The 12,680-nt window shown below is 41.6% G+C and overlaps 1 gene segment (V, D, J or C); it reads right to left on the reverse strand.

Moving 5' to 3' along the window:
- LOC106827306 (immunoglobulin heavy constant alpha-like) overlaps window positions 1–10,480 on the reverse strand; it is a 678,397-nt gene extending 667,917 nt beyond the window's left edge. The window contains 2 exon segments of the C gene segment in view: window positions 9,933–10,256; window positions 10,341–10,480. Of these exon segments, the coding sequence occupies window positions 9,933–10,256; window positions 10,341–10,386 (370 nt within the window).
- Window positions 10,481–12,680: the final 2,200 nt, after the last annotated feature.

The following is a 12,680-nucleotide window of genomic DNA, read 5'->3' on the forward strand; positions in this document are numbered from 1 at the left end:
GTTGTTAAAGGATGATTTTCCATGAAGACTCAAATCCTTCACAGAAATCAAGAGACTGAAGCACAGGGCACTCTCTCATGGGTCAGTCAAATGGTCACAGAATGAGCATGAACATAAAGGTGTAGGCTGGTCTGGCATGAGGTTTCTAGTAACGTAGCAGACCCCAGGTCTCACATGCCAGGTGCTGGGGGACTGAGTAGACGATCTTAGCCTCACCTCCTGGTGTGGCTGCAATCTAGTTCAGGCCTCCTTCCTCTCTGACCTCCACTGCCACAGCTGTCTTCTAACTAATCTCCTTGCAGGGGTCAAAGTGGTCATTCTACAGTGTAAAGCAGTTGATGCAACCTCCCCTCATCCAGGTATCTGTCGTCCTCCCAAGAACCATCCAGAATTCTTTCCTGAGATCCTAGGCCCTCCCTGTATTCTGAGGAGGAAAGTCCTTGGTTTCGGACTTGGATCTGGGTGTGTTTCCTAGGGTTTCCTTTTAAACGGTGACCTCTGTCCAGTCATTGAATCAAACTGTGCCACATGCCTCTACATAAGAAATGGGGAACAGGGTGCCATCTGAAAATGAGTCAAGAAGCTCCAGATATTGGAAATAAACAAAAATTCCCCAACATGCATCATTTAAACCGACAACAGCTATTTACATTGTTCGGCACCCTCTACTCTGTGAGCAGCAGGCCCTCCCTGCCCCATGCATTGCTCACTGTGAGGGTCCCAAGGACAGTGCGCATCTACTTCTCAGATGCACACTCACCTGTCTGCAAGCAGACCCTGGCTTTGGGCTGGAAGCTCAGCCAGGGCTTAGGGCCGGCCTGGATCCACTTTGTGTGGACATTTCCATGAGCCTGACTTCCTCCCAGCAGGGGATGGGGCACCCGAGCAGTCCCTGCTTCCTGGTCATTCCTCAGGGTGATCTCTTACAAACTCAGCCACCATTTAATACATGATTCCAGCAGTCGTGCCCCGAAGGATTTGCCTAACTGACTTGCAAACTTATGTCTACGTAATAAACTGCACATGAATTATTGCAGTAGCGTCACTTATAATTGACAAACGCGAGTGCCAACAGAGGCCTTCTTCCATAGGTAAGTAGATAAACCATGCGTGGTGTATCCATACAACAGGATGCATTCAGTAAATAAAATCTAAACCAGAGTACCATAAGCAGACATCAATGAATCCTAAGTGCACATTGGTAAATAAAATAAATGAGACTGAAAATGCTACACATTGTATGATCTCATTTGCTTGACAGTCTGGAGAGGGCAAAATTATAGATATAGTATATCGATCAGCTTCCACCAGGAATCTGGGGAGAACTTATTTGATAGGTGAAACACAGATGACATTTAAAGATGGTGAAACTCTTCTGTGTAAAACTGTACTGGTGGATGTATGATACTATGAATTTACCAAAATGCATAGAATGTTATAGTACAAAGACTGAACCTTACTGTTTAGAAATTAAAAACTCATTTAAAAGTTCAGAGATTCAATGATACTATATTCAGTCTGTATAAAGAATTTGTGATGTCATTGTGAGTCTGTGGGTCACCTTGACTGAAGAAGATGGGAGAAGGTGGTGCTGACCTAAGCAGCACTGCAAATGAAGGGAACCTGCAAGCCTAAAGCCTACAAAACGGTCCGTAAGTACTGGACTCCAGTTGATAATGATGTTTCCAGCAGGGGTTCTGGCTGACAATTCTACACCACTCTATATGTGGAGTAGGATAATGCAGTAAACACACGGCACATTGTGCAGCCATGTTTCCCACTGTTGGAGTGGAGAGCAACAGAGAAGCAAGGCAGAAAGGTTGGAATTATGCAGGTCATATTGCACTAGGATTGGATACTTGGATTGTTCTCATATTTTCCTCAATATAGGTACAGAAGTTTTGATACTGAAATAGTTGTTGGTATGTGTGTGCCTACATGCACTAGGATACTCAGATGCATTTCCAAGGTCCGTTAGCCGAGATGTCCTAGAGGCAACACACCAAACAATGACAGGACACCCAGCACCAGCATCCCAATATCCAGCATCTCAGTTCCTAAGACTATTCTCCCCAAAACAAGCTGTGCTCCATCTGAGAAATGGCTGAATCTAGGGCTGGAAAAGAGAACACAACAGACCAGCCTGCAGATTCTTGTACTACCAAAAAGTAAGGAAGAGTTCAAAGTGGATGGGACAGGACATCAGCAACATGGCAGTGTGAGCTCACTTGGGACTCTCTTCCCTCCAAACTACAAAAAAAAATCAACAACTGAATTTCAACCGATAATTCTAATAATACAGAGATCATCAGAGACCCAAAACAGCCAAACGACGGAGGGCAGAGAGGCTAGAGCCGCCCTTGGAAGAGCTGGAACCGGGTAAGAGAGAACTTCTCTCCCTCCTAAAGACTGTAATCTCCTCCGCAGGTGAGGGAAGGAGTGTGGGAGAGGTCGCGTGTTCCAGGATCGTCCACCACTCCCACCACCCATGCAGTGGAAACCTGCTAACGTGGGAAAGCTTTCGAGTACAGGGACCCCATCAAGCAGGGCCCCGTGAAACCAGAGAGCAAGAGCTGATGGGAATCCAGGTCGGCCGGCGAGAGAAAGTGCCCCTCGTCCCCCAACGCATGCTGCGCCCCGCCATCATGGCTGAAGGCAGGGGGCTCAGAACGTGTGGCTGTTGATCCCCATCTAGTGGCGACAGACTGTACCTGCAACAAAATAATAGCATCGCGTGCAAAAACCATTCCTCTACCAGCCAGCAAATTTATAAAAGCTAGAGATGAAAAATACAATGGATCTGATAAAACGGAAGATGTATTCCCTGAATGTCCATGTAGACACCATAGAGGAGAAAATTAGCAGAATCAAAGATAGATGGGCTGAATGGCTCCAGAAAGTGGAAGAAACAGAACTAAGGATTAAAAAAACTGAGGAAAATCTCCAAGAATTAGTAGACTGAATGAGAAAATGCAACTTAAGTATAATCGGAATATCCCAGGGAATGGAAAAGGAAAATGGAGCAGAAAGTGTGCTCAATGACATAAGGGAAGAAAATTTCCCAAATCTAGGGATTGAGAGAGAAATGTGTGTGGAGGAAGCTTTCAGATCTCCTAGAGTTGTCAATGTAAAAAGACCTACTGCAAGGCATATAGTAGTAAAAATGGCAAAATGAATGACAAAGAAAGAATAATCAGGGCAGCAAGGCAGAAGAAAATAACCTACTAAAGAACCCCTATCAGACTTTCAGTGGATTTCTCTACAGAAACCTTACAAGCTAGGAGAGAATAGAATGATATATTCAAAACTTTAAAGGATAAAAATCTTCAGCCAAGAATACTCTATCCAGCAAAAATATCCTTCAGATATGAGGGTCAAATTAAACATTTTCCAGACAAACAAAAGCTAAGGGACTTTGTAACCAAAAAGCCTCCACTACAAGAAATCCTCAAGAAGGCTGTCATACCTGAAAAAAGAAAAAAAAGGAGAAAGGAGTCACAAATCACAGAGTAGGGAGACAAATAGATCGAATCAGAATATGATAGCAAATGCTAAACTATAGCATTAGGATAAACGGAAGGAAACCACCAAAACAAAGACAATTTTATCACTCTAACCACAAACTCACAACACTAGCTGGAATAAGATGAAAATAATAATTTAGGAGGGAAGAGGAAAGGGACTAAATCAGTCTAGGGCAAGTAAATAAGAGATCACCAGAAAATGGACTATATTATACATGAGATTCTTAATACAAACTTCAGGGTAGTCACTAAACTGAGACACAAAACATAAATAAGGAAAAATCTAAGACACCCAGCATAAGCAGTTGCAGAAGTCAATGAGTAGGCTAAAACACACAGGACAAGAGACAAAGGTAATGCAGGAAAACCGGAAAACGAGTGACAGAATGACAGCATTAAGCCCTCATGCATCAATACTCACCCTCAATGTAAATGGATTGAATTCTCCAATAAAAAGACACAGAGTGGCAAAATGGATTAAAGAACAAGATCCAACAATTTATTGCCTCCAGGAAACACACCTCAGCCCCAAGGACAAACACAGGCTCAGAGTGAAGGTGTGGAAGACAATACTTCAAGCTAATAGCAAACAAAAGAAAGCAGGTGTTGCAATACTTATATCAGACAAAACAGATTTCAAAATAAGGCAGGTAAAGAGAGACACAGAGGGACAATATAATGATCAAAGGGACACTTCATCAAGAAGAAATAACACTTATAAATAGCTATGCACCCAACACAGGAGCACCAAAGTTCATAAAGCAACTATTAACAAACCTAAAAGAAGATACTGAAAATAACACAATAATATAAGAGACCTCAACACGTCACTCACATCAATGGACAGATTATCCAGACATAAAATCAACAAATAAACAGTGGAGCTAAACGAAAAGCTAAAACAATTGGACTTAACAGACATAAATAGAACACTTCATACAAAAAGAGCAGAATACACATTCTTCCCAAGTGTGCATGGAGCATTCTCAAGGAGAGACCATATGTTGGGAAACAAGGCAAGTGTCTACAAATTTTAAAAAATTGAAATAATAACAAGCCTCTACAAATTTTAAAAAAATGAAATGATTACAAGCATCTTCTCTGATCATAATGGTATAAAGCTAGAAATTAATCATAAGAAAATAGCTGAGAAAGGCACAAGGATGTGGAGACTAAATAATACGCTACTGAACAAGCAATGCATCATTGAAGAAATTAAAGAAAAAATCAACAAATACCTGGAGACAAATGAAAATGATAACATGCCATATCAACTCATATGTGATACAGCAAAAGCTGCATTAAGAGGTAAATTCATCACAATACAGGCACATGTTAACAAACAAGAAAAGTCCCAAATAAGCAATCTTAAACTACACGTAACAGAATTAGAGAAAGAAGAACAAATAAAGCCCAAAGTCAGCAGAAGGAGAGAAATAATAAAAATCAGAGCAGAAATAAACGCTATTGAAACAAAAATGTCAGTAGAAAGGGTAAATGAAACAAACAGCTGGTTCCTTTGGAAGACAAATAAAATTGACAAACCCCTAGCCAGACTAACAAAGAAAAAAAGGGAGAAAGCTCAAATAAACAAAATCCGAAATGAAAGAGGAGAAATAACAACAGACTCCGCAGAAATACAACAGATTATAAGAGAATACTACGAAAAATTATATGCCAACAAAATGGATAACCTAGAGGAAATGGATAAATTCTTGGACTCCTACAATCTCCCAAAGCTCAATAAAGAAGAAGCAGACAATTTGAACAGACCAATCACAAGGAAAGAGATTGAAACAGCAATCAAAATCATCCCAAATACCAAAAACCCAGGACCATATGGCTTTCCTGGGGAATTCTACCAAACTTTCAGAGAGGATTTAATAGCTATCCTTTTCAAGCTATTCCAAAAAATTAGGGAGGCTAGAACACTTCCTAACACATTCTACGAGGCCACCATCATGCTTGTACCAAAGCCTGACAAGGACAGCATGACAAAAGAGAACGACAGGCCAATATCGCTAATGAACATCGATGAAAAATTCTCAAGAAAATTTTGGCAACCCGAATCCAGCAATTCATCAAAAGTATCATAAATCATGATGAAGTTGGATTCATACCAGGGACACAGGGATGGTTCAACATCGGCAAATCAATCAATGTGATACACCTCATCAACAAACTGAGGAATAAAAACCACATGATCATCTCATAAATGCAGAGAAAGCATTTGACAAGGTCCAACAGCCATTTATGATCAAAACTCTGAACAAAATGGGGATAGAAGGGAACCACCTCAACATAATAAAGGTTCTGTATGACAAACCCACAGCCAACATCATACTCAATGGGCAAAAACTGAACCCCATCCCCCTGAGAACAGGAATGAGACACTCTGTATCTAAGCTTATCTGTCACCTCTATCACCCCTCGTATTTAACATAGTCATGGAGGTTTTGGCCAAAGCAATTAGGCAATAAAAATGAATAAAAGGAATCCAAATAGGGAGGGAAGAAGTGAAACTCTCGCTGTTTGCAGATGACATGATCTTATATGTAGAAAACCCCAAAGACTCCATTGGAAAACTTTTAGAAGTGTTCAACAACTACAGCAAAGTTGCAGGGTATAAAATCTATTTGCATAAATCGGTAGCATTTCTATACTCTAATAACGAACTAACAGAAAAAGACCTCAAGAACACAATACCATTCACAATCGCAAAAAAAGAAAAAAATAACTTGGAGTGAGTTTAACTAAGGAAGTGAAGACCTATACAATGAAAATTACAAGGTTTTTCTGAAAGAAGTGGTTGACGACATAAAGAGATGGAAAGACATGCCATGTACATGGATTGGAAGAATAAACATAGTTAAAATGTTCATTCTACTTTAAGCAATGTACAGATTCAACGCTATCCCAATCAGAATCCCAAAGACATTCTTTACAGAATTAGAACAAAGAATCCTAAAATTCACATGGGGCAACGAAAGACCCCAAATTGCTAAAGCAATCCTGAGAAAAAAGAACAAAACTGGAGGCACCACAATGCCTGACTTCAAAACATACTACAAAGCTACAGTAATCAAAACAACATGGTACTGGTATAAAAACAGGTGCTCAGATCAATGGAACAGAATTGAAGGCCCAGAAATAAAACCACACATCTACGGACAGCTAATCTTCAACAAAGGAGCTGAGGGCATACAATGGAGAAAAGAAAGTCTTTTCAACAAATGGTGCTGGGAAAACTGGAAAGCCACATGGAAAAGAATGAAAATTGACCATTATTTCTCACCATTCACCAAAATAAGCTCAAAATGGATCAAAGACCTAAAAGTGAGACCTGAAACCATAAGGCTTCTAGAAGAAAATTTAGGCAGTACACTCTTTGACATCAGTATTAAAAGGATCTTTTCGGACACTATGTCTTCTCAGAGAAGGGAAACAATAGAAAGAATAAACAAATGGGACTTCGTCAGAATAAAAAGCTTCTTCAAGGCAAATGAAAACAGGATTGAAACAAAAAAACAGCCCAGTAACTGGGCAACAATATTTGCAAGTCATACATCTGACAGAGGCTTAATATACATAATATATAAAGAACTCACACAACTCAACAACAAAAAAATCAAACAACCTGATCAAAAAATGAGCAGGAGACGTGAACAGACATTGCTCCAAAGAAGATACATGGATGGACAATAGGCACATGAAAAGATGTTCATCATCGCTGATCATCAGGGAAATACAAATCGAAACTACCCTAAGATATCACCTTACACCCATTAGAGTGACAAAATATCTAAAACTAATAGTAACAAATGTTGGAGACGTTGTGGAGGAAAAGGAACCCTCATACACTGCTGGTGGGAATGCAAACTGGTGCAGCCACTATGGAAAAGGGTATGGAGATTCCTCAAAAAATTAATTAATAATTTCATATCTCCTATTTGGTTTTGGACTTGCATCATGAATATACAAGAAACTTACAACTGAACAACAAAAAGAAGCAACCCAATTCAAACTAAAAAATTACCTGAGCAGACACCTCGAATAAGAGATTAGAAGGTCATCGACACAATGTTTCATTAAGGGACCATAAAATAACACAAAATTGAGATACTGCTACTCAGCCATTACAAGGCTCAATTACACAGTTTTATGTGGTCTTTTTCTCTATTCAGTGTTTACTTCGTTACTGTAAATATTTGACTGCTGTCTCCAGCTCTGACAAAGTTGATTCGGGTGGTTTTGCTTGAGTCTCTTATTCCTGTGGAGGTGATGACCCTGGGAAATGCCTAGATGACCATCTGCATTGGATTGGTTCCATTCTATTGACGATGACTTCCTTTCTGACGTATACTGAGCAGTCAGACCTCAGCTCTACTGTGTCTCTGTGAAGCCAAAGTATTTCTTTAACTCATCACTATATGGTTTACAAATAGATTTCATTTTCTATGAGGTTTTTGAAAATGCCTAGGTGTGCTATGAATCTATTTCTTGCCATGTTGTTATTAAAAACACTCCATAAATTTCCAATCTTCGATATGTTTTTCAATTATATCTCCATCTTCTACTTCTAGGACTGAAAAAAAGTTTTTTTTTCTCAGCATTTTATTTATTTCACATGTTTTTTGTTTTCTTTTTTCTTTTATCTCTGACATTTAGACTATAGATATTTTCTGGACTATTATCCTAATTAATACTTTAACCCCACAGATGTCTACTCTGCTTCCATATCATTTCTGTATTAGTTTGCTAGGGTTGCCATTACAAGCTTACAAACTGTGTGGCTTAAATTACAGAAATTTATTTCTTACTATATGGACTATGTGGGCCCAAGATCAAGGTTTCATCAGGTTCGGTTTCTCCTAAGTCCATTCTCCTTTGCTTGCAGATGGTCACCTTGTCACTGAGTCGTCAGGTGGACTCTTCTCTCTGTGCATGTGCACCCCTGGTGTCTCTGTTTCTTCACTTTTCCTCTTCTTACAAGACGACAGTCTTCTTGACCATACTTTAGCCAGGCTCCTCAAAATGCTCTTCTCAACTATGTGTCAACGTTTGGGCTCTGTGTCCATCTTCCTGGTCTTGTTTTATCAAGATCCCTGATGATCAGATGAATGAGGATCCCCACCCTTGACATCTGCTCATCTTCACTTGATCAATTCATCATCCCTGTTCTCGCCAGGTGAATCTGACCTCCTGCACTCCCTTCAGAAGAAGCATGTGGATCCGGTCTTGCCAGAAGCACTGCTTTGATGTCTCCTCTTCATAATTTTCTATCCACTCACCACTTCCTGCTCCTTGGCCATAAACGTCCAGTTGTCCATGTTGTGTTGTCATTGAGCCTGGTTTCCAGGACTGCCTCCAATACACAGTGAGGTTTGTCTTCCTCTTATTTGGAAGTAATTTTTATTTGATACGTTAGCACAGAGCTCATGGTCAACGGCTGTATAACCTGTGCCTGAATGAAGTTTATGTAACATAGATATTTTCTCCTTAAGGCACTTCCCAGCCTTCCTGTGCACATGAACACCGACCAGCACCTCAGCACTATGCACGGGGGCCACTTTAAACAGGGAAACTGCCCATTACAAGCACTAAAATGTGAAAAACGTAGCCCCAAGTTGAGCTCAAAGGAACTTCTTTACTTGATGGAGCTAAAACCAGAAGGCAGAGAACTGCCTTTGTGACCTCACATTGGAATGTGCCTGTGCTGTGTGACTCAAATTACTAGCCACAATGAACATTTCCATGAGTGACTGCAAAAATAACGACAGTTTTCTTTTAAGGAAGGAAATACAGTTTAGTGAGGAAGCGAATTTACAAATATGGAATCTGTGAATAATGAGGGTCATTGTGTTTCCAACTCCAGGACACTCTGGCCTTAGAAGTCTTCACCAGGGCACACCGCACAGTCCTCAACCTATTTGTGCAGTGCTAACAATGCTGGAGGGTGGGGCTCCTCTTGCCCTCTGTAAAATAGAAACGTGAAGAACAACTTATATGTGATTTAAAATCCTCTAGGTCTCCTCAGCATACTCACCAAGATCCATGACTTCAAATTCTACTTGAAACTATGGTGACCTGAGTAATGTATGAAGCTCCTTCAAGCAGAAGAAAAATAAAGGGGAAAATCTTAATTTTCCCCTTAATTTCTTAGTAAATAATAATATTGTATTCTGAATGAAACATAAAAGGCAGCGTTGACAAAATAGGGCCTAGGAGAGCATCCCTGGTGGAGGATGAAAGCACAGATTCTAAGCAGGAAAGCCTCCCAGCCTCTCCCTGCACCTGCTGCTGGGCTCAGCCCTGCACTGGGTGGTTCCTGAGCGCCCCCTGGTGTCCTGAGTCCCTTGCAGCTCAGCCCCTCCTGTCTCCCTGGGGGAAGTTTTTGTAGGGGCTCACACTGGCTTCCAATCACGGTGCCTCTTGCACAGTAATAGACGGCCGTGTCCTCGCCTGTCAGGCTGTTCAGCGTCAGATAAACTTGGCTCTTGGAGGTGTCCTTGGTGATGCTGGCTCGGGACTTCAGGGCTGGGTTGTAGTATGCACTTCCACTACTAGCTATAACACCAACATATTCCAGCCCTTTTCCTGGAGCCTGGCGGACCCAGCTCATAGCATAACTGCTCAAAGAGAATCCAGAGACAGTGCAGGTGAGGGACAGGGTCTGCGAGGGCTTCACCAGGCCAGGTCCTGACTCCTTCAGTTGCACCTGGGACAGGACACCTGTGGACAGAGAGAAACACAGTAAGTCATGTGGTCAGATGCAGTGTCCCCATATCTTCATGTCTGAGTCCTTGATTCACTCACACGTAGGAGCGGCCACCAGAAAGAGGAAGAACCACAGGTGATTCATGTTCTTGCAGATGAGATTCACGACTCCCTGAAAATATTTTCAGGGTGAGGAGGAACCTGAATTTAAGTGACTGTTTACACCTTGTGACCTAAGTGGAAATTTGCATGAGGCAGTTGCCTTTCTATAAAAAGGAGAAGGAAACTAGGAGAGGTCCTAGTCTCTTGGGCTCCCCCTCGGAGGAAGGTGCTGACCCTGCCTTCAGGAAACTCAGTCTTTTTCTGTTGTTTCTTTCCTAGCACAGTTGATATGACCATCAGAGCCCTAATCCTGCTTTTCCCTGTGCACAACTGAGTGTCTGCAAGAACAACATGAGCCCCAGGACTCAGGGTGTGGACACTGAGGAATGTCCAGCCCTTAACCTGACCACAAACAGACAGCCAGTGGAAGCTGCTCAGCACTCTGCATGTTGGGCCACTAACTGGTCTTGGTGGACACACTCACACATTCCAGAACTATCTGTTTCTTGTTGTCCTGCCACTGATAGTGAATTTTGAATTCAGTGAACGTGGTTTCCCCCATGTTGGGTGGAAGAACATGTGTGATTCTGGGAAATTCACCTTCATATTGACTGGCTTGAAAAGTGGATGAGATCCACATGGTCAGAGGGAAGCTCCCGCCTCAGGAAGCAGGTTCCCTTGAAAACTGTAGATGAGAGTTGCTTTCCTGAGTGCCTGTGTCATTGAATCCTGGGGCTGTGTCTGAGTTCACATGAGTAAGTAGTGGTGGAGAGCAGAGCACAGCCCCATATCGTTTCTTGCTCTGTGACATGGGGATGTGGCCTCTCCCTTCTGCATTTCAGTGTGAAAGGATATAAATTGTGGATCACAGGTAATTTCATTGTGAACTTTATAGTGGGGCAACAGAGGTGTTAAGTGTTGTCATCAGCGTCATCAGTGGTCTCACCTCTCCTGGGATCCAGCACAGACCTATGTGAGCATGCATCTCTGACGGACAACTTTGTACATGTAACAGTTGCTTTGGTCCTGCCCTGAGATGTCCCACCTGTGGGTCTGGGCTGGTCAACTCTCCCTCAGGCCAGTGACCTCGCTTGTACATTGATTGATTTGGAACCAGTTGTCTCTGAAAAGCCCTCTCCTTGATATCATTTCATGAACAGAGCCCCGCCTGCGCCATATTACTTCAGTATTTTCAGTGATATTACTAAAGTAAATAACTACTGACTTGCTGGTCTGATTGTAGATAAAAGGAGAGTCAACCAAAGTGTCATGATCCAGAAAAAGAGGACACGTCTGGATCCTCTGGTTGAGATCTGGAACAGTGAACTGATACGCTCAGGGCAGTGGAGAGGAACAGACAAGATCAAAAATCCAGAACCAGGTGAGCCTGTGACTCACGAGAGGTGTCTGGGCCTGAATTTGAATAGATGCAGAAGGATCTGTCCTGGCCTTGATCAGCTGGTCATCCCGAGTAAATTGATATAAACTCATATTTACGTGGAGGGAAATATAATAGTTGCATATTTGTTTCAGTGGTGGGAATAAGTTGATAGGGTCCAGTCACTCTGAGAAAAGAAAAAAAAACCTGATAGGTCACCAGCATCAGAAAGCGTTTTGTCATCTGTGGAGGCAATTGCAGACAATCATGTCTGGAGACTAGATCATGTTATAACACTGAAGGTAATCTCTGTTGAAAATGACCAATATGTGATGATAAATAGATGGTGCGATTTTAAGTGAGAAGATTTTGAAGGTTCCCAGTGATGATTGTACTGGGAGGGCCCAACCATTGTGATGAGAAGGAGAAGGAACAGATGGTGCTGGGCTTCCTGTTGAGGAGACAGGCAAGGTCCATCTCAAGGCATCTGTATTTCCCTGTGTAGAGGGATAAGAGTATAAGCTGAGAATGGAGCGGGACTTAGGGTAAGTTTAGGCCTGATGTTTAAGGACAACTTACTGTGGATGTTTTAATCATCAAGGAAAAATTAGAAGCATGAACTTTACATTGAAAAACAGCAGCGTTTCTGAGTAATATTCAGCTCGGTTGAATTTGGTTTTCCTGAATAGACAGGATTCAATGTCCTCACTTGTAATCCTGTAGCTCCACTTTGATGTCCAGTGTCAAACATCAGGGATGTCAATGAAACTCATTCATTTTGTAACAAAGTGGTGCAGAAAGATTAGGAGGCAAAAGCTGAGGTTATGGGAATGTGTTATTGAAGAGGTAATTGTCAACCTCTACTATGAAACAGCAGGAAAAACAGAAATGATATAAAAAGTATTGCTTTGTTTTCAACTATTACTTAAAACTAGAGAATAATCCAAGTAACTGAATCA

The sequence above is a fragment of the Equus asinus genome, chromosome 7 (genome assembly GCF_041296235.1).
Source record: "Equus asinus isolate D_3611 breed Donkey chromosome 7, EquAss-T2T_v2, whole genome shotgun sequence".
Lineage (NCBI taxonomy): Eukaryota > Metazoa > Chordata > Mammalia > Perissodactyla > Equidae > Equus > Equus asinus.